The sequence below is a fragment of the Nyctibius grandis genome, chromosome 9 (assembly GCF_013368605.1).
Source record: "Nyctibius grandis isolate bNycGra1 chromosome 9, bNycGra1.pri, whole genome shotgun sequence".
Classification (NCBI taxonomy): Eukaryota; Metazoa; Chordata; class Aves; order Nyctibiiformes; family Nyctibiidae; genus Nyctibius; species Nyctibius grandis.
The window spans coordinates 4306259-4326621 of record NC_090666.1 but is presented as its reverse complement, the minus strand read 5'-3'; the positions used below and the strand labels follow the sequence as shown (position 1 = coordinate 4326621).

Sequence of the window (20363 nt, the reverse complement as noted above, 5' to 3'; positions counted from 1 at the left end):
CCTAGAAGCCAAAGGTGCCGGGCAGCTTCTCATGTGTAGTAGTTAAGGGTTTGTGGTCAAGTTCTGGCTCTAGGTGAACACACAAAATCCACTTATTTCAGTAGGAGTCATGTACATACTGCTGAGAAAAGGCTGGGGTTTGGGGTGTTTGTTTTTTAAGTAAAGTGGCAGGTGCTAATTTGTTCCTTGTCTTTCCTCTTCCCCACCAAAACATTCTATTAATACATAAAAACATTATCATCATTCCTCTTGCCTTTTGTACTAGCTATACGAGAGATACCACAAGTGACTATCTGAAGGTAAAACATGGTGTCCTTGTTTAGCCAGGCTCAGTGTATTGTCATACTCCATTTTATGGGTCTGATAAAAGTCTTGGTTCTTCCAGACTTCCATCAGCCTGGTATTTTAGGAATATATTAAAAATCAAAACAAAACAAATTCCATAAGTCCTAATACCTGTTTCTTGTGGGAACAATTCAACTGTAAGTTAGACCACTGGATCATTTTGAGAACTGAGTGTTGGAATACACACCTCCCACTTCAGCATCTGTAGAGAATAAATCTCTAAGAGATAATAGCACTGTTTTCCCCTAATACAGCTGTTTGTTTATGCATATTCCTAACAATCTATTTGTTTCGCTTCTTTTTACACAGTTCATTCGTGGTTGAAAGGCAGCCCTGCATGCCAACACATCCCCAGAGGCCAATGGTTCTTAAAACGTTAATACAGTTCACTGTTAAATTAAGGTAAGGAAAGGAAATCTGGTATAAATTCCTTCATTTGTGTACTGCATTTTATCCTAGGAGACCGATTCTGCGGCCTTTTGACTCCAGGGAGAGTTTGCTGGAATGGGGATATAAAGGCCACAGGATCTGTCACTTGTATTTAGTGGCAATAAAGAGTAAATCAGTGTGAGGAAGAAAGGCAGATTGTGGCCAAAAGTCAGCATCTTCAGGATTCTGTATGGGTTGGATTCTTGTTCTAGTGACTTTGCAAACCGAGTACATGATCCACATCATACAAGCCAACATCAGAATACTCAGAGCCACTTTTGCACACAGGAAAGAGAAACTTCTGCATTTTGGGGGCTCTGGTGAATCAATCACAAGCTCGCTCTCTCCCGCTAGCTCCTAGTCTGACTTTGTGAAAAGAGCAAAGATGGGCGGGGAACTCACATCTCATTTCCACCATGGAGGGTTGGGGGGTGGAAAGGGTACATGAAGGAAAGTACACATACGTCTACGGTGCAGTCACATATTACACATATCCCTCTCTTAATTATTACCTCCTTGTTGTCTCTCTAGCCATTCCCTCAAACACATACTAACTTTTCCACACACTTGCGGGGAGGGCAGAACACCTGCCACTGGAACAGCTCAGCCCCTCTCTCTGAGTACACAACCCTGTAAATCGTGACATAATCCTAGATGCCTAATCTGTTTTCAGATTATAATAATTTCAGATACTTTGGTGTGGAGCTACTGATTTCTCATATTTTCTGGTGAGAAATTTATTCTGTTAATACTCACTTTTACATTTTCTGTTTTGAAGGTTGCTAATTAAATTGCCAGAGCTAAACTACCAGATCAGAGTGAAAGCAACTATTGACAAGTAAGAAACTTTAAAGTGAAGATATTCTCTCTCTCCCTACAGAGACAACACAGATTTTTCAATTGCTACCCTATCTGATTTTAGAAGTTGCTCTAAAAAGGAAAAAACAAACAAACAACAACAAAAACCCCAAACAATTAAAACAGGGTAATGCTTTTCTTCTTTCAAGGTGGAAGACTTCTTTGCCTTTTTTTTAAAAAAGCTGCTATTTCTAATTGATCTTTTCAAATTGGAGGCAAGAAGTCCGTTTAAGATTTGTTTCAAGACTTAGATAAAATTCATCAGTCTAAAATAGTAGCATCACACAAAAACTTTAAATCAAAGTGTATTGCATTTATGGTATAGTTAGCTTTGAACTAGCACTTATCTCTGCTTGCCTTAATAGGCCTGGTACCTTCAGTGCAGCTGCTCCAAGTCGTACCTGAAGCTTGTGCTTGAAAAGCTGGTGCTGTAATTAGTAACTGTGGAGCTTAGAGAGTTTTACCCCTGCCTGAAATTAAGACTGCTACATAAACTCCTCCTTTCTAAGGTGTTTGGTACTTTGATACCCACATATCATTCCAGTGGCAGGAAAAAAGCTAGATAAAATACACTACTTCCATCTGGCCAGATGCAAAAGTCTAACTGGACAGTACAAATTTCAGTTCTTTATTTTAAAAATGGCAGTTGTATTGGTAATATGTATTAACTTTAACAAGGCTAAATCTATCGTCTCAAGATAAGTTTCTCAGTGCAAGTTTGGCTTACGCGTTTACTGATTCACCATGTTTTCCCCCCCTGCCCCTCTTCTATTTTAGGAATGTTTCAACTGTAAGGTAAGAAAAAAAAAAATATCAGATTTCTTAATTTATCCAATACGATATTGTTTGAGTACGTAGGTGTAATGTCCTCCATAGTAATCGTAGATTCGTTCTGTGTGGAACACACGTGAAAGCAATGAACATGGATGAGTCTGCAAACGGAAGCCTGTCGGTAGAATTTCGACATTTGGTAAGTGTGACTGCTTTTTTCCTGTCATGCACCTCTGGTAGAAATAAAAGATTCTTTAGAAACTATGCAAGGAGAACTGTATTACTGTCAAGTCATGCTCATTTGCTTTTTCCTTATAAAGTTTACTCCTAGAACCTCTTTATCCCATTCCATACTTTATCCATTCCATAAAATAAGACTACATATTTTCACAGAAATGACAAAGCAAATCCTAATAAATGCCAGAAAAGACTATTCATGCTGAACTGCACAGCTTCTCAGAAACTGAGTTGTGTTAAAAAAAACCAAGCCAAACAAAAAACCAAAACCAAACCACACCACCATTGTTCTAGGGGAAACATATAATTGAATGCTTTGATCTGGTTGAAATTAATGCCTGCAATAACTGTCTTTTGAGAGGCTATAGTACTGCTTCGGCAGCTTCTCTCATACCCCAGTGAATCATGCTTTCTGACCAGACTCCCTAGTCTAGTCAGAATACCTATGGCATTTGTTTTGGCTTAACCACAGATGCAGTGCATCACTAGTTTTGCAAAAGGACGTGGAGATTGACAGTCTTTAGTGCTTTTTTGTATTATACACTTCGCAAACGCCCTAATTAACGCTTTGTTACATTAACTTATTTTCTTCAAAAATATCAAAAGGCTATTCACTGAATAGACTTTTCAAGGCATAGTGTCAGAGCCTTCGTTACAGTGTATTTGTATTTTGCAGACAAAACCTTATTATACCAAGAACATCATGGTTACAAATGACAGTCTTTATACATACTTCTATCTGTAGTTTCTTTACCACATAAATACTGTTTTGCTTTATACAGCAACCCAAAGAAATGAAATCAAGTGCTGGAAGCAAAGGAAATGAGGTTTGTGCATTTATTTTACATGTTATTTTTGATTACTCTCACATGTGTTTCAGATTAGATTTTATTTAAATCAAAGAGCAACCATATGCTGTTAGATTTTGAAATACATTATCCTTATATTAAGTATAGGACCAATTATCACACGATAGTGTAATGAGAACTTCAGAAGTAAGTATTCATTTTTATTTTAATTACATGCCTCAAATTTATGTATAAAAAGAAGTTACAGTAGAAGGTAGGAAGCAGTAATCTGAATATATGCATTCCTCTTTTAAGGCTGCAGTTTTGGTCATTTACATTTTGAAAAAAATAAGCGTTTTGAGTTTTTTGCTGAAAAAAAATTCCTATGGGAAGGGTTCTTTAAATAGATACGCTGTGGACCATGTTTACAGCTGAAGTAAGGGTATCATTATATTTGCATCAAAGAAGTTTGCTTGCCTCAACCAGGACCAGCATGTTTAGTTTACCAACACTATGTGAACCCGGTCGTAGGTTCCCCTCTCGTGGTGGCACTGTACTATGACACGTTAGCCCTGACAAACCCGCAGGTCCTTGGCAGTACCCAGATTTCAGAGGCGTGCACATACCCACCTGGCACGGAAGGTGAACAAGTATTGCAAGTGCTTGCTTCCTAGCAGAGGAGCTTAAAATCCATACATTCTTGCTTTGCAGAGAACAGAAATCAGTGGTGTTGCCGTCGGTGCTAACCCACACCTAGAACTCCATGCCCCTGCGTTCACCTCCATCGCAGAGCGCTCCCTCCATTCCCATGTTACCCTCCAGCACTCCAGAGCACTGCCCTGTGCTTCTTCCCCTGCCCAGCTCCTCACCATCTGCACAGCTCTACCCGAGGTCCTCTTCTCAGCTCTGGCTTCCTACAAACTGTGATTCCCCTGAGCGTCCTGGCTCTCACAGACAAGATCAGAATCACAGGCAAGAAAGTTGCTGCCTTCATTCATTCACCTTCTGCATCACTGGCAGGAGGGGAAGGTAGAACTGCCCTGGCAGGGGAGAAGGTGGGATGTCCTCATCCAGCAACTGAAGGCAGCAGGCAGGGAGGAGAAAGGCACAAGTACACACAAACTCTATCTAGCGTGGCCATGGACCATCATCATAAATTTAGCATTGCTATTTAACAGAAAAAGTCTGCAGATAAATCTCTGACTGAAGCAAGAGTCAGAAGCTTGCAGGCAATGACACAGCCTCTGCCAACACGACCAGAACAATTAGTGTCTCCCAAGGTAACTGGGAGGTAGCTTCTAGGAATGCCATCTGCTTACCTAGGAAGTGAAATTGTCTATACTGGTTTAAGGTATCTCCACACCAGGGTAACTTTTTTTGCACAGTAGAAGCACCGAGGGTAAAGTTGCATTGGCAAGTTTCAAAAGAAATAAAAATAATTACAAAATAAAATCACTCGTATCACAGTCCAAATAGGTGCAGTTATACAAGCACAAAAGTTACTACAAGCAGTCTTCAAGCACAAAGCAAGGTGTGATCAGCATGGAGAATTGTAACCAAAAACCTAAAGCAGAAGGTAACTTGTGCACGCTTCATGCAGCGTTTCTGCATGGAATAACTTGCAACCTGATTAGCAAGACTGAAACTCAAGGCTCGCCTCCCAATTATTTTGCTACTTACAAAGTCATTTGCATCAAGACAAGCAAAATGCAAAAACGTGGGTGTAAAAATGTTGGTGCTCTACTTTTGGTAGCATTTTACTCCCACTTCACACATTGTGCCTTTATAACCATATAAAATATAGGGCTGTGGAGAATTAGGACAGCTGAGCTGGGACATGGTTCACTGCTGATTTCCTCAAACAGAGCTTCTCCTTGGTCAAATCAGTCTGTGAAATCATTATTAGCATGAACAAGCTTTTTGATTAACAGTGACTATAATAACATTAAAACTTGGTTTGTTCCCAGGATGTTTAGTAAGCAGAGAGTGAAGTTAAGTATGACTTGCCTTGTAAAAAAGAGTGGAAGCTGTCTATATTTGAGATTTGTCCTTTCATGCAGATATGCCTTTTGCGTAGATGATTTTTCCATAATAAATATACAAGTTTTTTGCAAAATCATAATGGGGGGAGGCGGAAGGGGAGTTTCATCAACCCTTTTCAATTTTGTGTGAGTAATACAGGTTGAGCTGGATTGATTCTACCTGTATTAAAGCATTTGAACTCATTTGAGGGTTGAGTATTTCATGTAAAAGCCTTCAGCTCTAAGCTGGATTTTCCCTTTGCAAGGCAGGTTTTTTATTCAGATGTGTGAGGATCTCCTGTGCTCTCAACCTCTCATTTATCCAGTATCTTTTGTTGCAGTGTCCTGTAGGAGGCACTTCCCCAAGGAATAATTTTATTTTACATTGACTGAAAACAGAGTATTTCAGTAAATGGAAACATTTTGATTTGGGATTTTTGATTTTGTTTCTTTTATTAAAAAAATCTGACAAAACAAATATGTGATGGAAGAAAAAAAAAAAAAAACAAAACAGGAAAAGGACAAATAGATTTTTATACTTTGAACTTCTGGGGATGGAAATGTATTTCGAAAGATCCGTCTCCCAAGGGGCAGAGATTCAGATCTTCACAGAGCTATGCTGGTTTGTAATCAAAACATAACACTTGTGCTACAAACTTTAATCAACTATGACAAACATTTCTTTTTTCTTTTTCTGTCCAATAAAACTTGGGTTTTTTTAATACCAGATTTACTCTGGATTAATGATTTAGGTCTCTACTCCTTCAACTAGTACCATCTAAGTATACTTACAACAAATCTGTTGTGAGATGGGGGCCTACTCATCATTAAAGCAGTGGCTTTTTGTTTCTAGTTTGTTTCTCCTTGAAGTTTAACATCTGTTTAAATTGGAACTGTCAGTAAAGAAACTTTAGGGAAAGTTGGAGACAATCTTTATGAGACACAAAAAATAATCTGTAAACTTCTTGTGCGCAACACTGTTTAAAAGCAATGTTTTAAACAAATTAAAAGCAAATGTTAAAAGTTTAAAAGTGTTGCTTTAACAATGTCATGGGGTTTTTTTAGATTCATCAGGAAAAACCACCAGTCCTGGACTAATTTAATGTCAGTGTTTAACAAATGATTTCCTTTACTTCCTTTTTTCTCTGCTCTACTTACATATTTGATACATGTTTTCTTTCCAAGTTGCATGATCTCAGCAGTCCATGGCTAAAACAGTGCTAAATGCCAACAGTGCATACACAGTTGTGTAACCTACTTACTCCCTCAGGGCCCTCACATGGTGACCGAGGAACTGCACTCCATCAGCTTTGAAACACAGGTCTGCCTGTACGGATTGACTATAAATTTGGAAGTGAGTATTCTAGCCAGATGTTCTGGGGCAAGAATAAAAAGCATTTTCCAGCAGCTTACATGAGGACAACCGTGTGGGGCCAGACCACAGGTCCATCTATCCTGGATTTTGTCTTCAGCAGTAACCATAAGCAGACACCAGATTTGCAGAACTTCTGGACAGAAAAAAAGTATACACAGGTTCACAGCAACATTTTTAGCCCTTCTCTTCAGAAGCTCTCACAGTAATTCTGTTACGCTATGCAAAGGTAATACATCTTACTAAGCAAAGACTGTAGGATCCATTGAAGTCACTGAGAAAATCCATTGACAAAATCCATATTCGCTGGCAGGCACATCCCTCCATTAAGCACTACAAGTTAACACATTAGAGAAATTCTATGATACCAACTGCAAGCCATAGCGTAAGGACATCCCTGTGTGCCTAAAATGGACCTTTAGAACCTCTTCTAGTGATGAGGGCTGCCACAAATCACTCTTCTGGCTGCAGGCTGCCATGCCCATACAGTTGTCATGCAGCTACAGCTAGGCTTTCTGTCTAGGTCCAGCTAACCTGAGTCCTGAATGCCCTTTGAAATGCCCCTTCTCTCTCGAAATGCAAGCCAGACAGCAGTTACCAACAGTTGGTCTTGCTAAAGAACAGTATTTTGAGGGGTGGAGGAAGAGGGACCAAAAAAAAGCCAAAGCATAACACAGCACCAACACTTTACTTAGCAGCATTTACATACTGCATTTGTTCTTTCCACCAGACCAGCTCTTTGCCTGTGGTGATGATTTCCAATGTGAGCCAACTACCCAATGCGTGGGCTTCTATTATTTGGTACAATCTATCAACCAATGATCCTCAGGTAGGTCTTCAGTATGCAAGTACTGACTTTCTGTGTTTTCACACTTCTATTATATGGTTACCAAATATATTCATTGTAAAAAGGCTGTGTTTCCCTCTTAAACTGGCTTTATTTTTCTCATGTACATTGTTATCAACATCATAACTTTAATGTTGTTCACTTTACCTTTTTTTCCCTGCCCAGATATAAAATCACATGCATGCTTAGCCTTCCTTTCTGTAGGCTAAAGTTCTTAAACTAAGGAAATGCAATAGTCCTTCTCCACCACTTTTCTAGTTTGAATTTGTCTTTTTTGGATGCAGTTGACCAAAACTGTACATAGTACAAAATAATTCTACTAGTACAATTCAAAACTGTCAAAGTAGGCATATAGGTGGGTCTGTAACGTACTTCAATGCATTACAGAGTTCCTTCATGCCTTGTATAGGAGCTAGTGCTTTCTATGGAGAAGATCATAAGCGTCAGGTAGCACCTTCTAGTGGCTCTAACCATGAGCAAAAGCAGAATCATTCTTTCTCAGACTCCTGCTGGCTCAGCACATATTTTAGATTCAGTCACTGTTACTGTATTTGCAGACTGTAGAGTAGTGCTGTCAATAGCTCTCAGGCTTCTAGTCAGGGATTATTGGCAGTCACATACATGTTCAGAGGAGAGACAGGGTAAGATAGTGTACCATGGAGTGTGCCTAAGAATGATGGCAAGCCAGCTGACCAGCAGGCTGGACTTCGTTATCGCTCTGTGATACTCCAAAGAGTCTTCTGCACAGTCTTCAGTACGGTCATTACACGTACAGTCCAGAAACCAAATGAAAAACGAAGATGAGCCAAACAATTCAACAACACATCGCTATACGAGTATGTAACGGTTTGGGGTTTCCATGCACCAAACATTATAGCGAGAGTATCTACATTTATTGGAGAGGCTTTAAGCATATTTTCACTGTCTTAATGTACGATACTGTGAGAAGCATAGCAAGGTATTTTATCATCCAAGATGCACACACAGACTCTTGCTCTCTCTAGGAGTCCCCCCCTTCTCCTTCTCCTTACAAGTCTGCCCAGGCACCCAAGTGCACCTTGCTGAGTGGCTGCAGGTGGGAGGGTCAGCACTTCTCTACCCCAATATATCCCGCCCACACACACCTCATTTTTAACACTTCTAGATTCTGCTCGACTACTTGCAGCCTTCTTTTACAGCCTGTAGTGTATTTCATGGTTGCTAACTGTCTAAACAAAGCACTAATTCTGTTGCAGAATTTGTCTTTCTTCAACAATCCCCCTGCTGCCTCTTTAAGTCAGCTCTTAGAAGTTCTGAGCTGGCAATTTTCATCGTATGTTGGTCGTGGTCTCAATTCTGAGCAGCTCAACATGCTGGCAGAGAAACTTACGGGTAAGACTGTATAAATGTACACACTTCATTTGCTTTTAGGCTCTTATATTTGGTAGTCACAAGTAATGACTTTAAGCATGACCTCCACTTCCAGAGCTGACTGCAAAAATGCCACAATGACTTTTTTTTTTCTTTAAAAGAAAAGCACACGTCAGCTTATTCTTACCACAAAGTGATTCAACTTCTGAACTTCCAGGCTGCTAAACTGAAAAAAAAAAAAAAAAAAAGAGGGCATCAGAGTCACACTGAACTATGATGTTATTTTGTTTCCTTAGCAAGTAATTATCTCATGCATCTGAAATCAAAAGGAAGTCTTTTTGCTTGCTTATGGGGTTTGGTTTGGATTTTGTTTCATTTTAAGTAGCGGTCCTTGTGGGTCTGTTTAGTTCTGGGACCCATCCCTCACTGGTGACAGCGTAGCAAATAGGCCCTGTAACTTCAACGAGATGAACTGTTGAATGCTTTGGTCTGACTGTCCCCCAGAAGGCAGAAGCCTTAGGGAAAGCTGGCAGAAAAGAAAGCCTTTTCTGTTTCTAGAGAAGAAGCAATTCTAAAATATATTGTGAGCTGTAAGAAACTCCACGCTGAGGGTGTAATGATACCTCTACTGTTGGGCAAGAACAAAAGCCTTTGTCAAAGACTGGGAGGAATCTTTCCTTTTATTGCTTTCAAAGCTGGGAAGCAAAGACTCGTTTCCCTGGATAATAGCTGCTTTTTCTGATGGTTTCTTGGAGATTCCTTCCTTAGTAGAGGTAGTGGGATTGAGAGGTACCATTGTAAATCAGCAAGAATAGTAAGAAAGAAAAAATAAATTATCTTAAATTAGGGAAGCTCAAGGTGGAGTGAAGGCCAAGAGAAGTAACACTTGGGCTAAAAACTGAAACTGAGCACGCAGTGTTGCCAAAACAAAGTCCCAGACTACGTTAGGCGAATATTCCCACAACTACCATTGTCAGCTGCTTCAAAAGGATACAGAAAAACTGATCTCCAGCCCCTTAGCATGCCCCCGTCAATCCCTCTCTAAGTCTGGATGTATTGTACTCCTCCCCCCAACTATACAGATAGCAAGCTATATCTATTTCCAAATTTCAGAAAAATAGACTCACTTTGGGTTTGTTTTGTTTTGTTTTTTTTCCCCTTCTCTCTCAGGACAAGTCAGTTACAATGATTATCAACTATCCTGGGCAAAGTTCTGCAAGGTACGGTTCCAGAAGCAACGCCCGCGTGCGTGCCTAGCTCTCTCTTTCTGATGCTATGATAAGATTCCCACTTGGGACTTGTAGCCCAGCACAATCACATTCATTGTAAAAATCTAAACAGGAAAATAATATTTCCAGAAGCTTAAAGCTGGAGCTAAGAGATCTACTTAGTTACATTGCTACAGAGATCAGAAACTGTCATGATAGTGTGCCCTATATATTTCTGTAAATGATCACTAGTTGTGCTATCAAAGCATACATTTTTCATAAAGCATACAGTAAATTTTTTCATATGCTCAGTTATGACCTAAATTATTTGAAGTCGGTCGATATATTCAGTAACTTTTATGAGGAACAGAAAAGTTATTGAGAAAGAAGAGCAAACCCCATTTTATTCACGTGAACTACATTATTCAAACACATATAGAACCTTGGAAGGAAATTCAACTTTCAAATCATTTCTCTCCAAATGTAATTTCATAACCAGGAAGAAACAACAAATGTGATTTTTTTTTTTTTGAAAATGAGGCGCTTCCAATACATCTCTTAAAAATCAATTGCTTTTATGTCAGGCTGAGAGAGAGACGTTACTCAAAACAGCAGTTCAGATTTGTCATTCTTGCTTGAACAAACTAGATTATTCTTAAGAAACTGAAATAGCCATGTCATGTGGATGTTGGGTAACAATGCTCTCACAAGTCTCTTGTGTGTGTTGTTTTTGTTTGTGCTTTGGTTGTTGTTGATTTGGTTTTCTTTGGTGTTTTGTTTTGGTTTTGGTTTTTGGTTTTTGTTTTTTTTAAAACCATTAGGAACATTTGCCTGGAAAGTCTTTCACCTTTTGGGTTTGGCTTGAAGCCATCCTGGACTTAATTAAAAAACACATTCTTCCTCTTTGGATTGATGGGTAAGCAACAAGGAAACAGCTGTATATTGATATCTCTCTGCTTTGTCTTTTCTCTTTACTAATCTCAGGTTTAGCTATGCAGAAGAGAATTTGCAAAGAGTTTAATACTTCTGTCTCACTCTTCCCATTTATAACTTCCTGAATTTTTTCCCAAAAGGGAACACCATTGAATCTCTTAGAAATGCAGGTTTAGATCTGTTTATCAGTTCTGTCAGTGTACAGTCTCGTACTACGATAAATTTCATCATGCTTCATAGTACTTTGAGCTCAATGCCGTACTCCACATGTAACTCACATGAAGCTTTTGTCATAGTTTCAAGACCATGTAAAGCTTTTGTAACCAGGCTTTGAACACCTGTATAAAGTTTGGCCAGATGCGTTGCACAGATTGAAGTCTGTATTTTTTTCCAAAAGCAAACCCATGATTTCCTGTTACACTTCAGGTACGTAATGGGATTTGTAAGCAAAGAGAAGGAACGAATTTTGCTCAAAGACAAGACACCAGGAACATTTTTATTAAGGTTTAGTGAAAGCAATCTGGGTGGAATTACCTTTACTTGGGTGGATCAGTTAGAAAATGGTAAGTATAATTTCAAAAAAATAACATAAACCTCAAAACTCTGCAATACCCGTATAATACAGGGGCCATGGTTTCTTTGGTTTAAAAGTAAAATTCACACGTATGATGTCTTAGTATGGTTTTGGACAAGATACAAGTCTCATATTTACTGAAACACAAACCAAAACTCTGAAAGTCTACCTCTCAGTTCTTTATATTAGCTATACAAGTTCATTAGGAGGTGTACCTGCGTACCGCAGACTTTAAATTTGTTTCCACGTGCACGGAAAGTATAACTTGAAAGATACTACCATTGGTACGAAGAGGTAAAACCCACGCCAGTGTAGACTGCGAAAGAAAGGCAAAAATACATTCCGACTGCAGATGCCGATCTACCAGCTATCAGCCGTTACGGTGCCTTTGTATTTTTACAGGAGACGTAACATTTCATTCAGTGGAACCCTATAACAAAGGTCGCTTATCTGCGCTGCCTTTTGCCGACATACTGCGCGATTACAAAGTTATTATGGCAGACAACGTTCCCGAAAACCCTCTGAAGTATCTGTATCCAGACATTCCCAAAGATAAGGCCTTTGGCAAACACTACAGCTGTCAGCCAAACGAAGGTTGGGCTCCATTTCTGTATTTACCCTTTCTGCAAAGCAGCTGCAAAGTCAAGAGGCAATTTGAGGAACAGGGGGGAGGAGGAGGAAGGAGCAGATTAAAATGCCTCCTTTAATCAGCATCTTCAAGTGAACTGTTTTAACATGTGTCTATCATTTAGATAGCTTCATTTTGTAAATGTATCACTGGTTTTAGAGGTTAAGTTAGAGGCGATGACAACAATATTTAAAAGAAGCTGGGAAATAGATCTTTGGGTCAAAAAAGTAAAAAAAAATAGGATTTTTTTTTAACCAATGCATTGCAAAATTCAGAGCTCAGGTGATCAAAGGAGATGGAACTGAAAAGTGATCCTGCTTATGGGCTTCATAATTGTGTTACACTGTAGCAAGCTGTTTCTTTAATTCCAAGGAAATTCTGTATTTTCCAAACATCTTGGAAGACCTGCTTTATTCCAGCAGTATAACCCCTGGCAACTGCACTGGAAAATACAAAAAGGCTAGACAAGAATGGCTCCAAATACATTCAGGCCCGTGCTCTTTCTTGTCCGAGTTACAAGTCAGGCCATTTTTAGATCAAACTTGTGCTCTCTCAAAAAAAAACCTCAAAGACTTGATTTTTTTTAAAGAGATAATACAAATTCTTCTGGACTTTGCAGTATAAAAAGTTACCATTCCAATTTAAATTCCTACACAAAAATACTTGGAGGCTACAAATGTTTTTACTCTTCATTTTAATTCAGCAGACTTTGCCTAATGCTCTAATCCTCTAAAACTTCATGTATATGCTTAATTTCATGCAAAAGACATGGCTGAAGCTGTATCTGTAGAGACAGAGCTCCATGCAAGCATTTGCAGAACTGAAATCCAGCGAGTCAGAAGTACCAAGCTTGTAGAGTTACAGTATATTTGCTTTTGAAGCCCTAACGAGATCTCTTTCATCAGTTACTGTATTATGTTCTGAGATGGCAATTCACATCAAAGGAGCACAGTCAATTATACGATCAAGGCCTGAACTCAAAGACTAATCTCAGGAATTCCCCTCATTTTTATGGCTGCTTATTTAAGCATAAACAGGGACATTTCTTTTTTAATAGATTACAGTCTGCAGCACTTAAAGCAGATAAACAATTTCAAATAATAACAACATTACTAGGCAATATTTAATTTCTCTAATATTTATTTTTAGTGTCAAAGCCCTCAGATGGAGGAGGCAAAGGTTATGTTCCTTCTGTATTTATCCCAGTCTCTAAAATGTAAGTATCCTGAGAGATGTATTTCACTTCAAATGTTACTTTTCTTAAATTTACATACTGTTTCAAAGTTTTCCCTGCCTCCCTTCCCTATTCAAATAGTTCGGGATAGCAACACATCATGTGTTGTTATTTGGCCAAGGACTGCTAAAGACAAGAAAGGGAAGTAAAGAACTTCACTTCTACAGTGAAGTTCCCATCCATGTAGCAAAATATTTGTAAAAATTGAATGCAGACTTTATGGCACTTTGATCTACTTATCTTTCACTGTCTCCTTTTTCTCTCCAGCAGCTGATATACAGAGTCAGGTTTATCCTCTTTTCCCTCAGTCCTATCTCCTACATTTTTAAATGTATATTAGGTTTTTGGCATGTGCTTACAGGGCCACCACCAAGCCCAAGTGCAGGCTTCGCTAACTTAACAAGCATTCACCATACTCCACTGCTATGCATGAAGTCAGAGGGATTTAGGTTGCTTTTAAGATTATTTTTGTGGTGTGTTTTTTTTTTTTTTTAAGCTTAAATGATTCTACAGATCCACATTCTCCATCAGATCTTCTTCCAATGTCTCCAAGTGTTTATGCTGTGCTGAGAGAACACCTGAGTCCCACAGTGATCGAAACTGCCGTATGTTGTAAACTTTTCCATTCATAAGTTAACAGTAAGCAAATGGGACACGTACAACACAATTGCTGGTTGTAAAAAGGCTGCTTGTACAATTATGAAAAAGTTTGAGCTCTTTCATCACTTGCTGTATTACATTCTAAAATGATGGTGCAGACATTTCCAATTCTAAATGGGACAGGATGCTGCAACCATACTGGGAAACACTGTGTTACGTGAAATTGTCCGACACGCTGGCTGGTGAACTGTGAATGTCACGACTGAAGGATCTCAGAGTTCTTGCACAAACGAAACCTTTACACTGACAAATACATAACGATTACACTAATTCTGTACATAGCACAAAGGACTTGACTTGCTCAGGGAAGCTGCACGAGGAACATAATTTCTGTTTCAGCAAACTTGCACAGCTTTTCAGTGCTGCAAGTTTCTACATGGGGTACCAAATTGAGCAATGAAAAGTCAACTAAAAGATTTTTTAGCAAATAAAACTAATCTTCACTAAGTATATAGAAAGATTAGGGAAATACCGTACCAATGTCCTGTTAAAAATATTTTCCTTTTTTACTTACTGACTAGAAATTGTGTTCTGAATCATTGTGACTTACTGATGTACACCCGCTGGCGATTTGTCCAGCAGACTTCCATAAGAAAACACAGCAGTGGTTTGGCTTTAACAGTTTCAAAAGAAAACCCCCTCTTTAATACTAGCTCTTAATTTCCTGTATGTTCAATGATTTATGATCTCCAAATAGTTATGTATTTCCAAGCCTGTCAACTCCCCTTCAAAAATGCATCTCTGTAAACACTCCTCCTCACCCACAAACAGAACAAAACTAAGCCAGAATCCCAACTGTCGATGACCGGAAGCACAGTTAAACTTTATCTACAAATAAGAGAGTTCTTTAATATACACTAAGCTGAAGATTTGTTCAAGAGCAAAATATCTTTTTTTGCTTCTTCACCTTTTCCTCTGATAGCGCTCGTGACAAACTAGGTCTGCAGCTAAAACTGAAATACTAGCCTGAAGGACAATTCTGCGTTAAAACCTAGCACACCCAATCTGAGACACATCCCCACTCATTTGTTGCTTGATTTATACATATGAGGACAGTTCTGACCTTCTAAACTGCATTATGAACTACGTATGTATTTGCATTTCCCAGAGTTTCAGCAGTGGAAAGAACAGTTGGCTTCACTTTTGTTTATCATCAGGCGCCAAACGTTTTTAGTTTCTTTTACCATGCACAGTCATTCACAAACCAGTTCTGTCAAGACCTTCCAAACCAGCCATAACCATCAGCATCTTTTGGGGTCGCAACCACACAAAAAGAATGTGTTTGGTGATGAACTGGGAGAGTCAAACACAGTCATGCTGCAGTTTGTAAGGGTACTAGAGGAGTGGTTCAGAGCTGCTAGATAGTAGGTGGATTTCTGGAGGCTCTTGCTAGAAATGTTTTCAAGTTCTGCTAGAAATTAGGGCAGAAAATAGTTTTGGAAGAGTTTTAAAGAATTCCTTCCTTCCTTTTTCCATTCTATTTACCTTGCTAAATGGGAATGAGAAAAACACAGTTTTTTCCTTTATCATCCAAATTCTCACAATATAATTGAGCCTGGGGAAGAGCTGGCTAAGTACAGTACGCAGACAATCTGCATTATTAAAGCAACACTTTTCCTCCATGAGATGCCAATAAAAAGCACTGTGTAAGAGGTAAAGAACAAGAGTGAAATCTGCAGCAGGACACAATATCCTACAACTCAGTAACTCAGTCTTAGCAAGATACACTTTCTGCAGTCTTGCTGAATTCCCTTCTATTTCCCCCCTCTCCAGATTCCCCTACCCATCAGGAAAACACAGTCCAGCAAGAACCCCACTATACATATCCACAGGCTGCAAGAAACACAAAAGTTCATATAAAAATATCTATCATTTTTATCACAGCTGTTTCCCACACAGTGTTTCCTAATAAGCATTCCTATATTTCATAAAGAAGTAGAAACAGGATCCTCAGATCCTTATCAGTTTGTATTACATTGTCAAAATGACACTACAGTTACCTTGAGCCAAAGGAGGTTTCACCTGCAGTTATTCCTGAATGAACAGCAGTTAACTGCCGTGAGACTAATCTTGTCCTTCTTTTCTTCTAGCTGAGTTCTCCTTACTCAACTGATTGAAGTTCACGTACCGGAAAAATTAGTAATCGTATGAATGCTGGATGGCTTAAAGATGCAGTAGTTTTTTCTTCGTCATCTTTGTAAATCATCATTTCCTAGAGACCATTACGATGTTATTCTTGGGCCTGTCTCTGTTATCAATACCATGTAAACCAGGAATCTTCTCCCTAGGGATCACAAATAGCGTCCTGCAAGTCAGAATTGCTGTCCTTACTGATAAAAGGCCAAATCCTTTCTGGCTTGGAGGTTGACTTCAGTGGGGTCTAGCAGGGATAAATTTTACTTGCAGAATTAACATCCATAGAACTGCTGTAAATACGAGAGTATAACAAAATGTTTTGCTTCTGAGAACAGCAAATAAGGATAACTAAAGACATTAATGTGTTTGGGGAAATTAGGATTTATCATGTTAAAAAGTTTCTGTTTAACCATCATCTTGTATACCATTGGTTTAGCTTCTCTTTTAAGGGGAAGATTCTCATCCCTCTGAGTTCGAATATGCCACAGCTGTCCAAGGTTTGCTTGTTTTCCAAAGATGAACTACTTTCAGCATAGATTTTTATCTGCCACCACAGCAGAAGTAGTGGAAGGCAGGCAGGCAAGGCTGGGAAGAGAAGGGGTTCCAGAAAGGAAACAGACACAAAACTTGGGGTGTCAAAAAGGCTGTCTGCATTTTGCCACTGGAAGAGAGGGTTAGTAAAACTCACCCCTCTCACAAAATAGTTGCAGAAGTAAATCTATTTGTGCACAAAGCACTCACATACTACAGCAAGTACTATCAGAAAGTCTACAGAGAAAAAATCCTGATCTGACAGAGTTGGGATACAGTCTGGTAAACGCAGACTGGGAAGCACAGTTTTTAAAAACAGTTACTGAAGAGATGCAGCATTTGCTGACCACTGGGCAATTTGTGCTACATGACAGAATATTATATGCCTGTCAGAGACTCATTTAATAAGAAGAATAACTAGTTTTTATATAAGTGGTAAATTGCCTTTTTAAAATAGTCTCTTTTTTTCTTTCAGGCACTCTTTAATGCTGGGTTTGAGTTGTTTGGTTTTGTTGTTGGCTTTTTTTCCCCACAATATTATCCCTAAACCTTCTGTTAATAAAATAATAAACGAGCGGTTCCAAGGCCACTGCATTTCATGTATGCAGGCTCATTCAAGATTTAATCCTTGTCTGCAGACTATATGGTTAAAGCATGCAAAGTTCTTAAAATACATATGAACGCTTGAGCATTTGCACCTTACACTCTTCTTGAGTAGGTACAAATTAGACATCTGGGATGAAAATATAACCTCATTGAGCCAGTAAGACCTGGATTTTACTTTCATTTCTCCTTTTTTACTCACTCCTCTCACCCATACTACTGACGTTTGTTGAAAGCAAGTGAACGGAAAGAGAGTAATAAGATACTTCTGTGATACATGGCAGTAGATTTGAAACAAAAGAACACGTGTCTGTTCATTAATCTGAGGAATTCAAGCTGCAGATAGTCATTTTCTCTCAGAAAGGATCATGTATAAATAATCTTCCAGAACAACAAGAGCAATTGTGTATATAGTTTGGTAACATCTGTAATTTATATGATCAGTATGAATAAAAACAGAACTTGGCTTAAATACCTGGACTTTTGTGAAATTTTTTCAAGATACAACAAAAATAGAGTCTTGCCATCTTTTTGTTCATCTCAGGTTTGAACTACAAGCAGTAACACAGACTTCTAAAGCAGCAAATGTAACTTCACCTCGCAAACAGACTGTGCAAGGGGTAGGTTTAACATTTAATTGAAAGGCATACGACTTCAAATCAGTTTGCTGCTTTAAGGGAACACAGGAGGCATTTTCTGTAAGATAAATGTACTCCCAAGCCTCCTTCCATAAAAGGAGAATTTTGTCTTTATGCCACTATGAGTAAGAATAGGGTTCTCTAGTAAAATTATAGGGGGGAGGGAGGAGAGAAAAACACATCGAAAGGGATGCCTCATGTACTGCCACAAGAAACGAAACATCTGCTTTTAAGTACTTTTACTAACTCTGCTTGTGCTCTCACTGTGTTTTGCCGCAGCAAAATCAAAAATAACGGGAAAAAAAAATCGCATAATTGTTCTGTGCTGTGTGTCTTGCTGCATCACTGTAATGGCTTTAATTAAACAAATGTAAAAAGTGTCAGTTGCCTTCTACTATAGCTTTTATTATAGCCACATTTATATCCACTACTTAATAGCATTTCATGCCACAAAGTTTACCAAACAGACCTTATATATACTTGTTTCTTCTATGGACTAAGAATTGTCTCCTCCATCTGAAGAGAAAGGGGGATACAAAGGATACTGGAAAGGATCCAAGTATCCTGGAGAGCTGCACCAAAGCCTGGAATTTAACTCTTCCAGTCATTGTTGACACTTCATACACAATACAAGAACAAACAAAACCGCACATGTCCAAGTAGCAGCAACAGTGTCCTAGTAAATGAGACTGTTGAAAGAAACATGACACAAAGGAAAACGAACCCTCTTTATCAAAAGATGTTCAGTGGGGAGAAAATTCTCAACTGACAAAATGCCAGGAACAATTGAAACAGCTGCCTGCAGTTTTATACACATTCTTAAAGTTTCTGTAGCTTTGATGGAAATCTAGGTTACAGTTCATAAACTAACAAGTGCAGATGTGTTTGTACAACCCTTAAACGCACTCGCATGCCCATGCAATGCAGACGGTTGAGACAACGGCTGCCTTCACAGCCTGCTATGCCCCTGCTATTGCTTTCCAGAGCCAGCCTGTCACTACGCCGGCCGAGTATTTCACCAACAGGTGCTGAAAACCGGGAGATTTTCTTACTGCAACGGTGAAAAGCAGGTCGCTTTCTATTGCTTACAGTGCAGAACGACTTTTAGCCTCCAATGCTTTAAAACCTTGTAAATCGTGACGATGAGGAAAACAAACCGCTGCTACCGAGCGGCAGGGAGGGCCGGGCGGTTGGTACCGCCGTGCCAGCTGCCCCACCACCGGCCCCCCTCGCCGCTGAGGCCGGCTGCTTCGCTCACAGAGAGGGGACGCAGCAGCAGCCGCTGCCACCGGGGCAGGCCGCGGCGGGGGGGCCGGGCCGCGGCAGGTTTCGCTTTCGCTTCCCCTCTGCCGGCCCTTTCTGGGTCCCCGCCGCCTTTCCCCGAAGTCACGTGGGGCGGCTCTTCCCGCGTCGGCGCCCCCCCTCCCGCCGCCGCGCCTGCGCACTACGCCCGGCCGGGGCGGCGGGCTCCCCGGGGCGGCGGGCTCCCTGGGGCGGCGGGCGCAGGCACCGTCAGGCCGGTGCCCTGACAAGGCTCCCAGGCCGTACCCGAGCGTGAGGGGCCGTACGGCAGCCGGCATCCGAGGAGAGGGGGGAGCTGCACGGCGGCGCAGCAACCGCACCTCCGGGGATAAGGCAGCGGGGTGCATGCCCCGGGGCGCTCGTGTAGCTGAGCCTATCGCTTCCTCAGGCTACCCACTGGCTAGCGGGCCGCCCTTGGCTGCTGGCCGGAGATCGCCCACCGGGCTTCACACATCAGTGTCTTTCCCTCTGGGGCGAGGGGAATCATCTCCTGACAGTGCTCACTCCTGACAGGGTCACCCCGTTCCTATGGGACACCAGAACCGCCTCACCCACCCCGGTGAGCAGCCCCTGCTTTTCTTTCACCTGTCACACCCGCTCACACATCCTGCTTCTCACACTCTTTTAGCTCCCTCTCCACAGCTGCGCGTTCCCTCTCTCGCACTGCCCTGCTCGGGAGCGCGACAAGCCGGCACAAACGGAGGCCTGTCCCCGGGGGACGGTGCTCACCCTAGATCTGCTTCGCCTGCTGCTGCCAGCAACGCCGCGCTGCTGGGCAGCCTTTTCTTAACAGCTGCAACCTCTCTCCACGTTACACGCGTGGCCATTACGGGCCAGCGGGCCGGGCAGGGACCCGCAGCAGCCCCCCGCGGTGGCCGGCGGCGGGGCTGAGGGGGGG

At 40.6% G+C, this 20363-nt stretch overlaps 1 protein-coding gene across 3 annotated transcripts in view; it reads left to right on the top strand.

Annotated features, from left to right (window-relative positions):
* Positions 1-17997, top strand: part of STAT4 (signal transducer and activator of transcription 4) — a 40660-nt gene extending 22663 nt beyond the window's left edge. For 2 of the 3 annotated variants that reach the window (XM_068408236.1, XM_068408238.1), the window contains exons 9-23: positions 655-747; positions 1553-1612; positions 2410-2427; positions 2509-2602; positions 3423-3467; positions 6720-6803; positions 7552-7650; positions 8904-9039; positions 10189-10238; positions 11048-11142; positions 11586-11722; positions 12136-12327; positions 13511-13577; positions 14092-14200; positions 16346-17997. In XM_068408236.1, coding sequence (XP_068264337.1) covers positions 655-747; positions 1553-1612; positions 2410-2427; positions 2509-2602; positions 3423-3467; positions 6720-6803; positions 7552-7650; positions 8904-9039; positions 10189-10238; positions 11048-11142; positions 11586-11722; positions 12136-12327; positions 13511-13577; positions 14092-14200; positions 16346-16372 — 1306 coding nt within the window. In that variant the 3' untranslated portion in view covers positions 16373-17997. The remainder of the gene's footprint in view (positions 1-654; positions 748-1552; positions 1613-2409; positions 2428-2508; positions 2603-3422; positions 3468-6719; positions 6804-7551; positions 7651-8903; positions 9040-10188; positions 10239-11047; positions 11143-11585; positions 11723-12135; positions 12328-13510; positions 13578-14091; positions 14201-16345) is intronic. The other variant, XM_068408237.1, reaches the window with a different exon arrangement.
* Positions 17998-20363: the final 2366 nt, after the last annotated feature.